This window comes from Rhopalosiphum maidis, chromosome 4, assembly GCF_003676215.2.
Source record: "Rhopalosiphum maidis isolate BTI-1 chromosome 4, ASM367621v3, whole genome shotgun sequence".
Classification (NCBI taxonomy): Eukaryota; Metazoa; Arthropoda; class Insecta; order Hemiptera; family Aphididae; genus Rhopalosiphum; species Rhopalosiphum maidis.
Window position 1 is genome coordinate 6,775,362 of NC_040880.1, and position 18,781 is coordinate 6,794,142.

The 18,781-nt window shown below is 27.3% G+C and overlaps 1 protein-coding gene across 3 annotated transcripts in view; it reads right to left on the bottom strand.

Moving 5' to 3' along the window:
* Positions 1-13,445: 13,445 nt before the first annotated feature.
* Positions 13,446-18,781, bottom strand: part of LOC113554459 (alpha-actinin, sarcomeric) — a 32,458-nt gene continuing 27,122 nt past the window's right edge. For 2 of the 3 annotated variants that reach the window (XM_026958341.1, XM_026958348.1), the window contains 11 exons: positions 17,745-17,830; positions 17,561-17,653; positions 17,248-17,478; positions 16,858-17,156; positions 16,603-16,774; positions 16,057-16,293; positions 15,910-15,994; positions 15,605-15,836; positions 15,299-15,548; positions 15,072-15,230; positions 13,446-14,995 (listed from right to left, as the gene is read on the bottom strand). In XM_026958341.1, coding sequence (XP_026814142.1) covers positions 14,837-14,995; positions 15,072-15,230; positions 15,299-15,548; positions 15,605-15,836; positions 15,910-15,994; positions 16,057-16,293; positions 16,603-16,774; positions 16,858-17,156; positions 17,248-17,478; positions 17,561-17,653; positions 17,745-17,830 — 2,003 coding nt within the window. In that variant the 3' untranslated portion in view covers positions 13,446-14,836. The remainder of the gene's footprint in view (positions 14,996-15,071; positions 15,231-15,298; positions 15,549-15,604; positions 15,837-15,909; positions 15,995-16,056; positions 16,294-16,602; positions 16,775-16,857; positions 17,157-17,247; positions 17,479-17,560; positions 17,654-17,744; positions 17,831-18,781) is intronic. The other variant, XM_026958333.1, reaches the window with a different exon arrangement.

The following is an 18,781-nucleotide window of genomic DNA, read 5'->3' on the forward strand; positions in this document are numbered from 1 at the left end:
ATGATTATCGGATTAATAATTATCAAAGTAATCTAGAGAATTCACGAAAATATTGTTTCTGATTTTTCGTATTTAAAAAATACCATTTATAATTATAATAAGATCAAAAGTGGTAGGAATATTGTAATGATATTTAAAATTATTTTTTCAAATGAAATAACAGCTTCTTATTATTACGAATACAATTAATTTGTTTTATTAAAACATAATAGATATGATTATTATAAACATATAAAAATGTTATTTTAAGATGTAAACGCATACATATTAACTTAAACTTGACTATAAATATCAGTCAACGAAAACATCTTTAAAAAAATAATGTTTTAAATTTATAATATTTTTTTGCTTTTTAAAATAAAAGACTATCGATTTATTAATGTACCATACGATTTTAATAATATTTTATTAATAATTTAATAATTATTTTAACTGTTTAAACTCTAAAAACAATCGTGTTTGTTCTCTGTATTATATTATAATAATATGTACATAATGCATGTATATTATGTCTTAACTAACGCCTTATAGTAATATTATTTATTACGGTGGTATCTACATTTTATTAAAACCAATACTAATAACAATATATTATAATGATGACTTGAAGTTAATATTCTATAAAAATTTTAATAACCTTTAAGAATTATCAAAAAAAAAAAATCATGTGTTTTCTAGGAATCAAAAATGAACGTTTCATAATAATATAGGTAAGCATGGGTAAGTATCGCACTTTGTTCAAACATGAAAATGTGTAGGTACTAACAATTTCTTGGAAAACGGTTCATTGATTCTGATTTAATTGGGCAGCGAAACGTAAAAATATAATTATAAATTTAAATATACATGTACCTATCATATAGTGTACATCAAGATATTTATCATCTTATTTTGTGCAAGATGGGTACACAAATTAGTGACATTACCCGTGTATTTAACCTGCGTCCCTATGCAAACACGCAAACATATAACGGAGATAAATGTTGCTTATATAAATTTATATCAGTTTCCTTCCTGTGCAGTGGATTCCATATCGACCTTATCGTATAAGTATTTCTATAATAATATGTGTAACACGATTATAATATATGGTCAGCCATTAGAACGTAATGTATAAAATAATAATTCAAATTTACGTGTAGCTAATTTTTCTTTATCCGCAATTAATATACGTATTACCTTCAGAATCGTATACATAAATCGAACGATTTTCAATTGAAATGTATGCGATTCGTGAGTGTTCGTGGCGAGTTGTCAGTCGCTTTTGCATGGGTGGACGTGGCGCGGAATTGGGACTGTCAATAAATTTAAGTCTATGGACTATTTTTAGAATAGTAGTCGTCATCGTGCACTGTGCGGGCGGAGACGAAATTTCACGATACAAACCACATATTGATTCCTGTTGAACAAAACACATACCTACCTAATTACGGTTGTCGAGCTGTCGACAAAACGGTCGTTCTTATTCTATTACTCGTTTGGTTTATTGATTTAGAAATACCCACTCACCGATGATAATCAGGATATATTATTTTATTTTTCACTTACTACATTTTTCCTCTAGTTAAATATCTGAGAGTGTAGATGTGTGCGTGTGAGTTTGTTAGGTTTGAAAACTAAATCTCATTAAATACACACTTGAGACCAAAACTTCTAGTTTAACAACGTATAGTTCATATGAAAATTGTATAAAGTTCTCTGATACATGAGTTATAAGTGTTATCATCTTATCGATATGCGTATGCAATATACTAACATGATATATATTATATATACATATATACCCCTGCTTGACTTTTCATTTGTTACCTTTATTATTATTTACTTAAAACAATAAAGCATCGATATATTTAGAAATTATTGTTACATAATTATAACATATATGTATTAACATCATAATATATATACATAAAATTTATTATTATATCAAAAATCATGCTATCATTATTTATGGTAATCAGTTTAAATACTTAAAAAAAAATCATAAAAATAAGTTTATAAAACATATCTATTGAAATAGAACGTCTTAGTTTTAACATTCCTCAAATAGTACAAAAAAATCTCAGAAAAATGAAAATATTGTCTTTAAGTAAATTTATAAACTCCGAAAATCAGATTTTAGATGCTGAGAGAAGCGATTTAAAGTAAAACATTGCCAGTAGGTACTTTTCAAAATAACCGAGAAAAAAATAAGAGAAAAAGGGAATTTTTACGCAAAACTTGTATTTAACAAAATCAATTTTTGTTTTTGTAATTAAAAAACAATTAACTGTAGACATTTATCATAACTAACATTTGAAAATGTAATACAATGTTCCTCATAAATAGTTCACAATGAAACTAAAACATGTAAAATGAATACAAACCCAATTATTTTTTAACAATTACATTTTCAAAATATTATGTAGATTAATTTAAGACATTATCTACTTATTTTATGAGCCTAATCACACTGTTTAACGGTATTTACACTAAAATTAATAGCACTGATATATTAATATGGTATAAATGCATATTATTATAATAATTAAATAGGTACTAATTATATAATAAATGCGATATTTCCGAAAAATAGTAAATCAATCTACTTTGATATTAATAATATAAAATAAATGACTTTAATAACTAAATAATAAATATTACTTCAAAAAAATATTAATATCAAAAAATATATCATCACATGTACTTAGTGATATAGGCCGACAGACCGCCTCCACTCAGAATCGTTTTTCATTTATAATATTATGATATATCGTTTAATTCAAATTTAACACATTCATTACAGTGACCCACTTGACACTTAATGTACTGCAGTAGATGTACATTTCTAAAATACCACTACCACCTTTATTTATAACTGCATTATTGAAAAAGGAAAGGGGACGTAGCATAGTTTATGAAGCACCCTGTACATTATATAGCCATGAAACGTGCCAATAGTAATGTTTCTGTCCCTCACTCTTCACACACTCACAAACACAAATAATTTAGTCATTCGTTGGTAGATAAATCCAAAATAACAAAATAAGATTAGGATTTAGCTATAAAATAATTTATTTTCATTGCCATTCGCTCAATGCAAATAATTATATGCTAATAACACAAATTTAACTAAAATCTATAATACTTACATTATCAAACTTTTTTGAAACCGCATATTCGTTGTCTTTCTCTATATAAGGCTGGTGTACCGAAATTGTCTATATACTGCGCCGTCTAACTAATATCACTAATATCAGTAATAATACTCACAGTATTATTATTAATATTATATATATTACTAGACTAACAGTATATTATGTCGACTTCAAACAATAAAAATGAACTAATATAAAATACAGCGCTACATATTAGAATATATCTGTTTTAGTGTACACCGGCTCACTGAAAAATCTTCGTCAGTGTAACTCTCTTTGTGCACTACGAGTATTTCAACCGAGATAGGCAATCCGCCTGTACTGATTGGACATTTTTCAACATAGTTCAATCCATGCCATAAAGTTTATACGATCCATTTAAATTTTTATTCACAAAAAAAAATTGTTAACAATAAAAATAATTGATGGTAAGTACCACACGTAATAATACGGAATAAACACCGAAATAACAATATTTGCGTCAGCGGCCGATGGATAACCAGTAATGACTGAAAAAATTATTAGAACTTCGTAGATTCATCTACAATGTAAATTGTACAATTGTAGATAAGAAAACTAAATTATCGTACAATATTTCAAATGAACGAAAAACCCGACTTTTATCTAATCTCATTTTGACTATGACACAAAATATGTAGATTTATAAATAGTTTAAAGTTTTTGAACGTTTAAAATAATACATATTGGTATGCGGTCCAAATGATATTGAATATAGTATAAAAGAAATATAATAATAATTTAATAATTTGAATTTAATTTATACAGATATGCCCGGGGAGCCACAGAGCATCTAGACCAGCGTTTCTCAAAGTGTGGGTCATCAGTCAAGTTTTAGTGGGTTGCGAACAATTTTTTGAATTATGATGTCAATGCAGTTATTAATCATTACAGAAAACAAGCACACATTTCGCATACACCTCATTATTAAAAGTACATTTATTAAAAAAAATTGATTATAAACCTATAAAATACTAAATATATAATATTAAAAATTTATACATATTTATATGATACAAATTTAGTTTTTTAGTTTTTTACAACTACTTTTTGAAAAGTGAAACAACGTGGGTCGCGAAAGATTTTTTGGGGTAAATTTGGACCGTAGTATTAAAAATATTGAGAACCACTGCTCTAGACTACTCTCGCGGAGCGCAGTTTGAGAACCGCTGCCATAAACTTTTTTTCGTGTTTTAAACAAATAATTTTTGAAATTTTTGTTAAATTCTACGTGTATTTTTTGAATCTATAAGCTACAAATATATGGACCACTCGGCTTCAAATTAATCGATCTATCTTTCTATCGTTTTCTGTTTTTCAATTATGTACAGTTTAATACAATACCCGTGGGAACCTCGTAAAAAGTCGGTTCATCTGTTTCAAATACTTCCCGGAAAAAGAGAGACATAAATAGACGAACAGCCAATAATATATCTGCGCGTGTCTCATGCAATATTACATTTAATCATCGTATACGTTTAAAAACCATACATAGTATAAAATGTCGATACTATGCATTTATAATACAAAATATAAATGATAAAAATTATTATAAGATTGTAATTATCCTAGAATTGGAGACCATATTATAATTGACCGCGAAAAAGCTGTATTTATCCAAATAAATCTTCACCGCTTAAAGTTTATATAAAATGTTCGTGAAAAAAAAATTGATCCAATGATGATAATTTTTTTTTTTCTGTATCTATTAGCATCCTTATAAATAAACCAAAGACCATTCCAATTTAGTTATTCGAAACAAGATACATGTGCTAGTCAATATTGAGAGGCAGGATTTTCCGTGATTTTATAAATACAGCCTATAACTTTCCTCAATAAGCGGGCTATAATCTAACGCAAAAAAAATTCTTCAAATCAGACTGGTAGTTATACTGAGATTAACGCGTTCAAACTACAATCACTACAGCTTTTTAATCTATATTAATAAAAGGCAATGTGTGTGTGTGTGTGTGTGTGTGTGTGTGTGTGTGTGTGTATGTGTGTAATTCATAGCCAAGTCTATCACATTCGTGATTCTGAAATTTAGTACTTAAGTAATACTATACGCGAGGATGAGCACCTCGAATCAACATTTTTAAACTTTGCCTTTTAAAGTGGGACCCACGCAGAGATTTGTTTACTCATGAAAAACGATTTTATAAAGATAGAATTGTCATTGGTTACAGACAGAATAAAATAGTTATATGAAATATAATTTTAGATCTATATTTTATACTTGGTCAAATCCGCCAAATGGTCGTACTAAAATTATGATGCGTATATAACTTACGTTTATCGGAGTTTTAGGATAGAGTAAATCCACTGGAATTATTTAATTTGTCATGAATAATGCTGTACTACCGTTATCAGCTAAATTAAATTTAACACAAAGTGTCGTGTTAATATATTTTTATTTATGACCATGAAATATCAACGAAAATGCTTGTACCTATTGTAATCATTAAACAGTATGTTTATAATACAATAATTAATAATTATTAAATATATTGTAGATTAATAAATAATATTTAAAAGAACAAAAATATAACTAAGTACTGTGATTAATATTTAGGTATAATTTTTTTTTTTTTTTTACATTGATAATCTTACATTAGTCATCCGATCATCGATAAAATATAATTCTCTTTAAATTTTAGACAACACCCATCTCATAAAGCTGCCCGATTTAGTATACACACGCAGCAGCGTAGTATTAAAATCGTCAAATATGAACATAAACATATTTCATTGGATATAAAACATGTTTGTAAACGTCTCGTGTCAAAATCATGTACAAACTGTAACTGTAAATACTTAAATATTTGTGATTTTTTTTAAATTTTACCATAATATTTAAGCGTTGATTTGTATAATAATTTATAATAAATCGGTACATCGTCCTAATCATTAAACAAAATATTACCGCGATAATAATTATATTCTAATATATTTGAATAATTTATAATGTTGCTAATATTTATAGTACCTATTTTAGATCAGACTAAATATGGAATTACATAAAATAACTTAAAAGCTATACACCGTTTATACACACCAAATGTATATTTTAATTAATATTCGAAAATTTGAAAATACTTGAAGTTTCTAAATCTATATTTTTGGTCATAATTTATTATTATTCATTTTTATAATAAGTATTAAATTTGTAATTATGTAGCACTTTAATCATTTACGTTTCATCAAGAATATGCGAATTGATAAAAATGTTTTTTGGTACTAAATATTGTCAGCTTAAATAATTTTTTTAAAAAGTATTTTGATAAGAAAATGTTTGAAATTATTTATAAGGGAGGTGTACTACAAAAGTAATTCTCTCTCTCTCTCTCTCTTTATATTTCAAATGAGCAAGTTCGGCGGTTAGTAAATATTTTTTCAACCAGATCTCATTTATCTACAGCAGTCATAGACTAATAAACTACAAGTTTTCGGGCATTGTTTATTTTGAAAATATAAACTGACTGCACTGGGACGGTAACATTTTCGCTGACATTTTCATTTTCTGTTTTATTTTATTTTTTTATCCTCTTCTAAAACTTGATCATTATTGTGTTGTAATCAAAAATCATAATCCTCGCACAAACACTCACTATGTAATAGACAGCTGCTGTATATATACAGGTACAACGCGTAGTTTTCAACGGTGACACACGCAGTTACAAATCTTAACAAATCTTAATGTAAATCTGCTATTCATTAACAACTCATTTTCGTGTGCGTATATAATAGTTACTAATCGTATATTTATGACATAATGGGTACCGTACAATTAAAGCAATAATATACAGACCAATGCTTTTTTTTTCCAGCAATCGTTCCTATTACTTCGAAAGGATTTAAATTCATTCTGGCCTTTTCTTTTTGAAAAATTTTAGATTGTTGAACATTTTATACGTTGCTCTCAGACAAATAAATCACTCTTATTAGTATAATTATTAATGAAATCAACGAAATATTTTCGTTTTCGAATATTTACCTTAGTTTTTTATTTTACAATTTGAAGCAGAATATTCGCTTGGTCTTTTCGAGTATAAAGATATTAAAATATTTTCAAAAATAATTTAAAGTAATGTTACATTTAAATATAATTTTGCGGTACAGCACGACTATTATATAATATTATTACAGCTTTGATATTTTCGATTGGTCGTGCGCTGTACATCGCGGTTTTCATAAAAATGTCCTCCTTGGTTGGATTATTATGAAATTCCGAAATGACTCAATATAATATCTATTTCGGAATAATCGGCGATCGCCGTTAAAATAATCGCTCTGTATAAACTGCAGTTTATTACATCTATATTATTCGACTATAATATGCGGCCATAAAGCGTACGACGGTTCATAAATCGGAATCTCTGCCAAGTACACACATCCATAACAATATCTTGTTGCGAACGATATATATATATATACGTATATTGATAATAATAATATCATTGTTGCCGTCTGGTGAATCGGTTAGTAGTCCAATGACCTTATAATGTACTCGCAAAATGACACACAAAACATACACTTGACAACATTATGTTCGACGACGAAATCCATTGATGACATTGACGATTTGTTCGTAATACGATATTCTAATACGCGCGTATAATTATTGTGCATGTATAGTTAATAATCGTGCGGTGTCGTTTGATGAGTGAGGTCGAGGGCAGGACGTGCATTAGCACCAATTTTTTGTAAAACACCTCCATTGGCCTGCCAAAAATAAAACCAAAGCGCTGATATTATGTATTTTTAAACTGCAAATATTGAATATTTTGTATTTTTTTTTTTTTTTTTACTTTTATACATTTTTATTGTGGTTCGAGTGGTTTGACAACTGAAAGTATTTTAAATTTAATTTAAAATATTAATTAATTTATTGTTTATTTTATTATAATTTGTACGTAGTAAAAATATTTGTAACCCATAGAAGCTGAGACTGTATTAATGATGAATTGACACCGTAACATTTGATCAACGTTTTTAACTATTAAGCATTAACAAATAATATTTTATAAATATTATATTCACTTATTAATTAATATTTTTTATAATATTAATGATAATGATAATAAAATAGCTAAAAGTATGTAAAAATATTTGTATTTATTTATTTGATACTTAAGCTTATAATTATTTACTTTACTAGAATATATATGCCACAAGAGTCTTTTTTGTGTTTTAAAAAAAAAACATTAAAATTCTATATTTAGTCATGCCCCCGATATATTTTAAACTCTGCAAGAGCAAATCAACATTTAATTTTAAAATGGTATAATTTTAAATTTTGTAACAGTACATTTGGCACGGGCCCAACGTTTGACCTGTCGTGTAATAAGGATCCACCTTTTATGTTCTGCGACCTAACCACATTTATAATTTATAAAATATAATAAATTATATATTTTACTAAAAAATGATAATGGTTATTTATTGGCATCAGAAAAACAAATAAAATATACTATAATATAATAATAATGTAATACAGTAATTCCCTTAGGGAATCGAATAGCTAAAGTTCTGTACTTACTACATATTATGATAAAACACAATAAGATTAAAGTTCAGAAACAATACACTGATTTAATCATATCTAAGTCGTACATTGGACCACTTCCGAAAATTTATGGCAAGGTTGACATATGACAGCACCAGATATTATGGGATCGAGCAATCAGCTTATTAAGCATAATTATTGTTGAAAGTCTGCAACGTTAGGCATAAAAATAATGCAACAACGTTGTTTTTTCAAAGATAAAAAAAAGTATTTTCGTCGCTCGACTTTCTATTTTTATTTTTTGCAACAAAGTCCACGCATAATAGTGTATTTAAAATATTTATTTCTTAAGTAAATCAACCTAAAACTTGTTTTCCGACATTTCATCATACCTCTAGAGAGTTTTATCTTACAATGTTTATACATTATGCTATGTCATGTTTATTGAAATATAAATTGAACAAATTAATTCTATAATATTAAAATTATAACGTACAAAAAATATTAAAAGAGTAGATTTTCAGATATCGATCACTATTATCGCATAGGTAGGTGAATAACCATACGAAGAAAATATGAGTATTTATACAATTAATTAATACAGAACACAACGATAAATGTTTAATATCAGAAAATATATCGTTATAGTAGGTTATTGAGACTATGGTTTAAGCATTAGGCCGATATAGACTCTATCAAACTTATTATTACCCAACGCGACAAATTTTATTTTATTATTTATTTATTATTTCTTTTTTTTTTTTTAGAACAACAAAATGTACCTAATAAATACATGATCATAAAAATTATAGCCGAAAACAATTTCAGTGGAATAATACATTTTAAGATACGTATATTATACGAGTATGTAATATACAAACGTATACAACATACCGAATAATATTAAATATATAAACATAATTTATGTACGCATTAACACTATATAGTACAATGCGCATAAAATATTATATGATTCAAAAATATTTTAATCATTTTCGCTCCTACACGCGAGAACCAATTTTGAGATAACATCGTCGGCATGACGCGGTTAAGCTCTGTACACATGTACGGTCCAATCTTTCTAATTTGATGTACGACATGTCCGACTACGACTCCGCCTTTGGCACAATTAAAACTCGTAAACAACGCTTGATGCTTGAATGAACGGAATAAAGTATGACCCTTATATAAAATCAATTGTATTCATATGTACTATGTACTGTTTATAATTTACATTCGAGTATTGTTAAATATGGCAAAATGCTATACGTATAGGTACTTACCTACTTACCGACCTATTAAAAATTTAGCTACGTACAGTATACCTATCTATTTTTCAACTATAGGTTTGTATATTGCACGCATACTGTTATTTTATTTTATTTTAATTGGAATTTATTTCCGTCAATGAAAAATTATTATTATTATTATATAGTGTTACTGATTTCACATTTAATTAAGTTGAATCAATGCCATTCACTAAGTTAATTATTGTAAAGTTTATAATACCTAATCAAAGAAATATTCAATGAGACTCTTAATGTATACAAATTAAATTATTATGAAAAATTAAAAATTGTCACTTATAAATAAAGACCCCAATGCATTTTACAGGGAACAAAAATTACTCCCGACAATTTCTCGGAATTAAAAAGTAAAATAAAACATAATACGGACAATAGTAAATACGTGTTTTATAATAAATCATAGAAATAAATTAAAACAGGTATATCATTATATTTTATTATATAATTGTATTGTACTGTAATTGTACAGTATTATATAATACTGTTAATGTATATAAGTATTATACTTACCTAAAATATATAGCCACCAAAAAAAAATGTATACTAAATAAATCATTTTTTGTTATTAATTTACAATAGTAAAACATAACATTTTATAACAAGTTCCGTTTACAGCATGAAAATATACAAAGAAATTATTTTAAATGTGATTTCAGTTAGCTAAATCCTGGAAATAACAACTCACTTTTGAAGTCTTTCATCTTTGTATAAACAACTATAGTTATATATATAATTCTACCTACCATATTTCATTACATCCAAATAATTATCAAATGCATTAAATCCCGACAGTGGTGAACAGATAACACATTTTTGAGGCAATTGTCTCAAGACAATTTAAGAGGATGTGAATGGGGAACTTAGAACTTGATAACATATGAATATAAATGTTTATAATTAAAGGTTGACATTTATTTTAGATTCTGTCCGAAACGAAAATTTATATAAGTAAATTTATTTTTCGTCGGTATTCTTTTATTTTTTTGTGAAAATTTTACACGGAGGGACGAGTGTTATGCAATAACTAATAAGTAATAAGATAAGAATAAAGAAATGCACAACACAAAATTGGTAATTTTTAACTATTTATTATTCAATACTTAACACATTGTGCAATGTATAAAGGTACTTACATTATTGTTAGGTGATGATTATTGTTAATTAATTCAGACATTCAGACATTCAGTCGACAGTCGTAGGTAGGTACCTGAATATCTGATACATTTTTTAATCGAGTACCTACTTAGATTATACATCAATTTAAATTATAAACTTAGCTTTTTAAAAGTTTTTTCAGATTTTTGTAAATGTATTATTTTACTAATTTAAATAAATTAGATAGGTAAACATTAGCTTAAAATAAAAAATACTGATAAGTTGATAAATTTTATATATAAAAACTTTAATAGACATTATAGCGAATAATAAAATTGTCAAAAACTAAATTGTTATTAGTTATTTATAAGGTATTATAATAAAACATTTATTTAATACTATTTAATAACAAAAAAAACCTGTATTATTATTGTAATAATAGATTGATACATTAATTTTAAAAATTAGTTTAAATGTCGTATTATTGATAGGTAGTTTACCTACCTACAACTTAATAGTTAGTAGTTACTAGTATAAAGTAAAATATTAAATTTTTAATTAATAATTTAAAAGAAAATATTTTACATTCCAATTGTATATTATTTTTGTAATTTTTGACTGATTTATAAGCAAACATTTAAAAAAATATATGAATATTATGTAAATATAGTTTTCAGTAGTCATAAGTAAAATAAATTATTAATATGATGTAGGTATACTAACTGGTGTGTAGGTATTTAAAAATAACATGATTATAATTATATAGGTAGATTATAACATATTAACATAGTCACATACCTAAGTAATGTTAAATACTGATCACCAAAAAATGATTTCCCTCAGGTAAAATGCATTCTGTAGATAGAAGTATAAATTGTGATGAGATGAGAGGATCTTATTAACTCACAAATATTATTAACTAACTGAATTAAGTTTAACCCTGTCATCAATTCATGAAACCATAATACCTACTTACCTATTTATGTCTATCCGTTTGATTTTTAACGTTATTATGATTTAAAGTAACTTTAAAAGTGGTATATCATATTATCATGTTACAAAAATAAGGACCCAGTCACCCAGCCCAATAATATCACAATCGTTCTATTCGTAATTATAAATCATCGGTTTCGCTTTTGTGAATGGATCAAAAATCGAAATTTCAAAAATTAAAAACTAATATCATCATAATACAGCGGCGTCATCTAGCTGCTAATCATCGAAACTGATGAAAACAATTTGGTTTGTTGTAGGTACGTTTGTAAGTCAATAGACAAAACATGAGCGTGTGGCATCAACTTAATGAATTAGGTGTAACAAAACCTATTATACATTTAAATATATTTTAAAACAATATAAATATTAAGTATATAACCATCACAGTATCTAGATACAAATTCAAATTTATCAGTAACTATACAAGAGTAATTAATTATTAATTTGCCAAGAGGATTAGAGTATTTTTTTCTTTACTTTAATAATTAAAGGCTACTTAAATACCGTATTTAAAAATTCTTGAGTCTTTTTTGTACTACCTACTTAAGGAGTGCCATGTGAAGATTCAAACTTCGTTTTTTCAAATGAAAATCTCCTTTTCTACTGTAAATGATTTAGTTGGTTATTTTTTCTTAACATTTTAACAAATCAGGATCAAAATTCTAATGAGTAGTTTTTATTATTTAACTATATGCACTGAGGACAATAGTTTCATGATATGGTTATAGTGATTACTATAATAACTGTAATAACTGATTAATATTAATAATATGTAAAAATGGTCCAAGTATAATAAATACTGGATCTCATATAATATCAATTTTATATTTTTTAAAACTATTTTTAATGGCTATTATCAATAGTATAAATATTTTGAAAACCGAGAAACTACTCATTAGAATTTTGAATTTAGTATATTATTATTTTCAAAAATAAAATTCACTAAAATGCTAAATGATTTTGCCACAAAAAACTCGTTAACTGGTAAAATAAATTTCAAGAATATAAAAATTTTGTCTTTTGAGTACATTTAAAAATTTCAAAAATCAGAATTTAAATAAATTTATTATTAAAGGTAATAATTGAGGTGAACATATTTAAAAAATTATCTTCATCTGAACTGAAAAATATTTGTTGTTATCCGTGCAAGATTAATATCTATTGAATATATGTCTGTATTTGGAATGTACCGTTTAAAAAATATTATAAACATTTAATTGTTATCATTCGTAAATTAAAAATTACAATTTCTTTTAAAAATAAAAATCTCCATGGATATGTTGAGTAGGTAGTATTACTCGTTTCTGAGTAAAAGTAAAGTCTCCAACTTTGGTGGTAGGTTTTGAACAAACAAGGAATGTATGATAAATAAAAACAAAAATAAAATAGTTCTCACAACACAACGGGTATATATTTAAATAAATACATTTTTGTTGTTTTTTTTTCAATGATGTGTTTAGTAAACATCATTGTTAACATATCAACTATTTGATTAACTGTAAATACACGCTTCTGTCATAGATTTCACATAGGAATTTAATCGGATTAAAACATATATTAGAGACAATATTTCTCAAAACTTGTAGGAGGGGGATACATATGTAAACAATGACCACAACTGATTGTGTGGCATTGCTCTTATGCAACTTAAAACTTACAATACAAACTCATATTATTCGGTTGAGGAGAGGAGGGAGGAGAAAATATTACTCTTCTTATGGCATCTCAAAGTTGCGTGACGCACGCAACAGTGAATGCGCAACGGAAAATACATTTAATTTTGAAAAAAAAATGAATAAATAAATAAATAAAATTATGTTTTTTCCGCGCACAATAATAATAATCATACATATAATAAAATAATAATAATAATAACTAAAAATAAAATACACACTATACAATAAGAATAAATAAGATGAGAGTTATCATTCGCAGTAAAATGATGGTAAATAAGATGTTCATGAGAGAGAAAGAAAATAGAAAAAAAACAATATAATTGATTTTTTAACGCGATAATCCTACACGAAAAAGTTACATATTATGATTGTTTTATGTGTGTACGCCTAAAATATAGCATAAGTATCTGATGAAAATGATATATTAAATTTTAGTTAACTATTTTATTGTACAAAAATAAATGTGCGTTGAGCAAGAATCTTTTTGTACTCCCTTATGTTGAAACAATTTAATACTTTTCAAAACTTTGAAAAATACAACACGAGTTGAACAACAGATTAATTTGATTATAATACAATATATAGTTTTGACAATAGTTGGTCCTGTAGATATGTGTAAAGTTTTTAAGATTAGTCAAAATGTTAAATTGTTCTAAAGGCAATGAATAAATAAATAAAACATAGAAAAACTGAAATATTTCTCATTAAATCATTAGAAAAAAAAAAACGTCAAGGCCAAAAATAAAATATTCTTTAATAAGCCTATAATAAATATTTTCTAAATCTAAAAAATAAAAATTCTTTGAAAAGTAATACGTGGGGAAGAGTATTTTTTTCATTTAATATGCTTTTTGTTTTTATTGTTTTTAAGGAGTTTAAAGCAATAATAAATGTGGTTTTCGTTGTTTTGTTATTATTGAGACGTGAGGACGGACGTGTAAATAGTAGATGTGACTAGTAGATGATCCGATTAAAGAATTTAAGAATGAATCTTCGTTCATTTTTAATAATCTAGTTGTTAATAATCCATGGTAATTTTTTTTTTTACTCGTTTAAATATTATTATTTTTTTGTTTTAGTTTGTTTATAAATAACAATGATTTACAGATCCGACTCGCCGTATAAGGCAGTTGAAAATGACATGTAGTCCAGGGCTCCTGGTACAGCGTTAACGCCCTTGTATGGAGCCATGCGCTGTATACAGTATTCTGCCTGATCTGGTGGAAGTTCCCGCCTTAGTTCATCAGACAATATGTATGGCTGTAATGAAATTGATGAAAAATTAATAAACAAAATCTAAATTTCAATATTTTATATAAAAATAATTTTATTCTACCTTGTCGCCTGCTAGAATGCGGAACGAATCAATCACTTGTTCAGCAGTATCAGTGTCTGTAGATTCTCGAGTCATAAAGTCCAAGAAAGCATCAAAGTGCACGTATCCAGTACTATTGGGATCAACTACAGCTAATATGCGTTGGAAATCAATTTCACCCTGTGCATCATAAGCTCATAGTTAAGGAACACATGGGAACAATCATTGAACAAGAAAATACAATTTACCTGTCTATCTTTTCCAATACTATAGCCAATGGACACCAAACATGATTTAAATTCTTCGGGTGCCAATCGGCCAGTACGGTTCTTGTCAAAATGATTAAAACTAGCCCTAAATTCGTTAAGTTGTTCTTGAGTTATACCCTTAGAGTCCCTGGTTAATATCTGGTTTTCAACTTCATTCACATTGCGGTTGATGGATGTCAACAATTGTTCCCACCCAACACGTAGTGTCTCCATTGTATATTGAGTGTACCTACGGGCAATGGATTAGTTTAATAAGCTGTTGCACATTTTTATAGAATACTTTACCTGTTTTCGAAGATCATACCCTCTTGTACAGCTTGGTGGATTTTCTCTAATTCTTCAATATGTGGCTTGTATGCAAATACATTCTGTTCATATTGTTTCAGTTGGTGCAATTGATCTTCTAGAGAACCTTGCAATCCCATACCGATAGCTGTAACAGCATCCATTTGCCTTTCAATCCAAGGACCCACTTGGTTTGACTTCTCCGCAAATTGACGACGTAACATCTCATTGTCTGTAAAACAAAATCAGTTAAAAAAAACAATGTTATAAATACATAAACTGCAAAAAACCACTGTAATAATTACTTTGTTGTTTTCTGAGTTCAGCTTGTAGGGTCGTGTCTCTTTGGGGCACTAGATGTTTCACTTCAGACCATTTTTTACTTAAATCCTATACATAGAAATATATGAAAGTCATGTTAAAAATAATAAGTGTTACAAAGTTATACATACGCTAGAAGTCAAAGTAGTGTATGGGTTCTGAAGACCACCAGGTATTTGATATTTTTGTACAGTTGACTCAACATCTTTAACCAATCCAATAATAGAATTGTACTCTTTGTCAGCATCAGACAAAGTAGCCTTAAATTGTCCATGTGCATCAATCAATCCTTGGATTTCCTCAACAGTATGGACAATGAACATATCTACTAAATCTTCACGTGTACCATCCAACCAGTTGTTGAAAGGCTAATTTAGTAGAAAATTATAATTAATTTTAATTTTTAAGTCTTAAAAGTTAAAACCAACATTTGTTTTCTCTTTATCTTGTATACAATAAAAGTATACAACTCTCTGGTTCAGTTTAGAAAAAATAAGTTTATTATACATTTTATAAAGAATATTTTTTATGCATTGATCCGATAAATTGGCATATTAATGTACCATTAACTTAATGTATCTTGTTTTTAACCAATAATAACTTATTAAAAATTAACAAATATTAATGTTGCAGCCCATTAAGCTAGTTTACAGGACTACTTCTTTAATTTCACTTACAGCTGCTCTCTTGGCAAATTCCAAATGCAATATATCAATTTTTTCCAATATTTTTTCCGCATCGTCCAAATCAGTTCTGCGTTTCTGTGTCAAGCTGCCTAATCTGTCCCATTGGTCACAAATACGTTGACAGCGTATATTCACGCTTGTACTATCGTGATATTCCAAAGTACTAAAAACAAATAAAGTACGCAAAATGTCATACATTTATAATAAATGACTATAATACCTAATAATAAGGAATCATTAATTTACTTTAATTCATGTGCAATAGCTGCGATTTGTTCAACTCTGTCTTGATGTGCAGCTAGATCACTCTCAAAGGCTTCATGCTTCTTCTTCAATGCCTTCAGATCATTTAGCTTGCATTGCCTAAAGTCAGAGCTCTGCAACATCTCTTCTTTGCCACGTGTCCAATCTTCATGAGTGTCTGCCTTGGCTTTGAACTTTTGTGCCAAATGTTCCAAACGTTCTAGTCTCATCATTTCGGACAACAGCCAGTCTTCAAATGACTTTTCCGACTGTTCAAGACCTTTCCAAGCATTGGCAATATCCTATTAAATCAAATTTACAAAAATTTCAATAAACTAGTATTTTATGGGGAAGAAGAAGGAAAAAATGATTACAAAATAGACTTTTACTCACGGAAACCATTTTTCCCTCAGTTGGCATGTATGCAGGTCTGTTGGATAAACGCAATTTTGTTTGCAGCGTGTTAAAGTTTGTCTCGAGCTTGGCTTTCTGTTCTACACGTGGGGGCTTATGTTTACGTCTGTAAGTACGGTATTCTTCGAGCCTCTTCTGCACACCAGACAACGAGTTATCGGCCTGTCGGCTTTGCAGCCATGGCAAAGTACGCCTGATCCATTCCAATAACTAAATAATAGATACACGAAAATTATATATCAACAAATGTCGATATTTCCTGCCAGTCGTAACTTGTAAATAATATACTTACGTCACTGGCCAAACGTTCGTATTCTTCCATCAAACGCTCGTTCTCTTGGTTTACTTTGAGTACTTTACAAATTCTGTTTGCTGCAGTCTCAGCCTACAAAACGTTCAATAATCATAAAATCATAATTCATAATCCAATAAGGATATTAGTCACAAAAAGCTATAATGGTAAAAGGCACAATTACCTTCTGGGCTCCAGAAAAGCAATGGTAATACGATGAAACATAAGTCATTATGGCTCTTTCGTCTGGCATTGCCGTATTGGTCATATCTATCAATGTTATAACAAACATGCATATGTTAAATTCACTCAAAACTCAAAAGCAATCAAAATGTAAATTTAGTGTTAAATATATTATATATATTATATTATTATAAACAATTGTGTTGTTTGCAGTCACGCGAGATATTTAAAAAGAGTAATTTATTTAATTGGGTCGGCGTTTTTTTTTTTTTTTTTTTTGATTGCAACATTTATGCTATTTCATTATTATTTTCTGCACCTATTAAAATTTAGTTTATAAATTTTTGTTACCTATAATTATTATATCGATACCACAATTTTATCATTAATCATTAATACACTATATTGATCTCCTACAATTCCTAATTATGACGATTAAACAAATTTACGTTAACAGCTAATCTGTACTTTAAAATAATTGTATCATATTAGTAATACTAATATTATAAACTAGTATTACCATTTTTTTAAGTTCCGTATTGGTACTATATTATAATACCTAATATATTAATTATAGCGTAACAATTTTACCTTACAATTGATAAATACCCTATTAAAATGTATCATTATATTATAATTTGTAATTTAAAATTAATTATATTTTTGTTATACTTATTATAGTGGATTACTTGTTATAGGTACGTAAAAAGAATTTGGCATGCTAAAATCTTCAAATTGTAGACCTGCGTGGACATTTGAATTAAAAAAAAAATTGAAACGACGCCATTTAGTTTTTTTAAATTATTAATAGGTATTACAAAAGTCAAAAATGTTTTTTGTTTTTATCAATAACGAGACAATTATACATTTTATATATAGAAATAATAAAATATTTGAGGAGAATCGTTAGGCTTGACTCACTATTTATATGTAGATATGTAGACAGTGGACACATATATAACATTAGTAGGTATTGGCATATATACACCACGAAGAGAAAATCTATTCTAAAATTATTTAACTATCACACAAAACGCA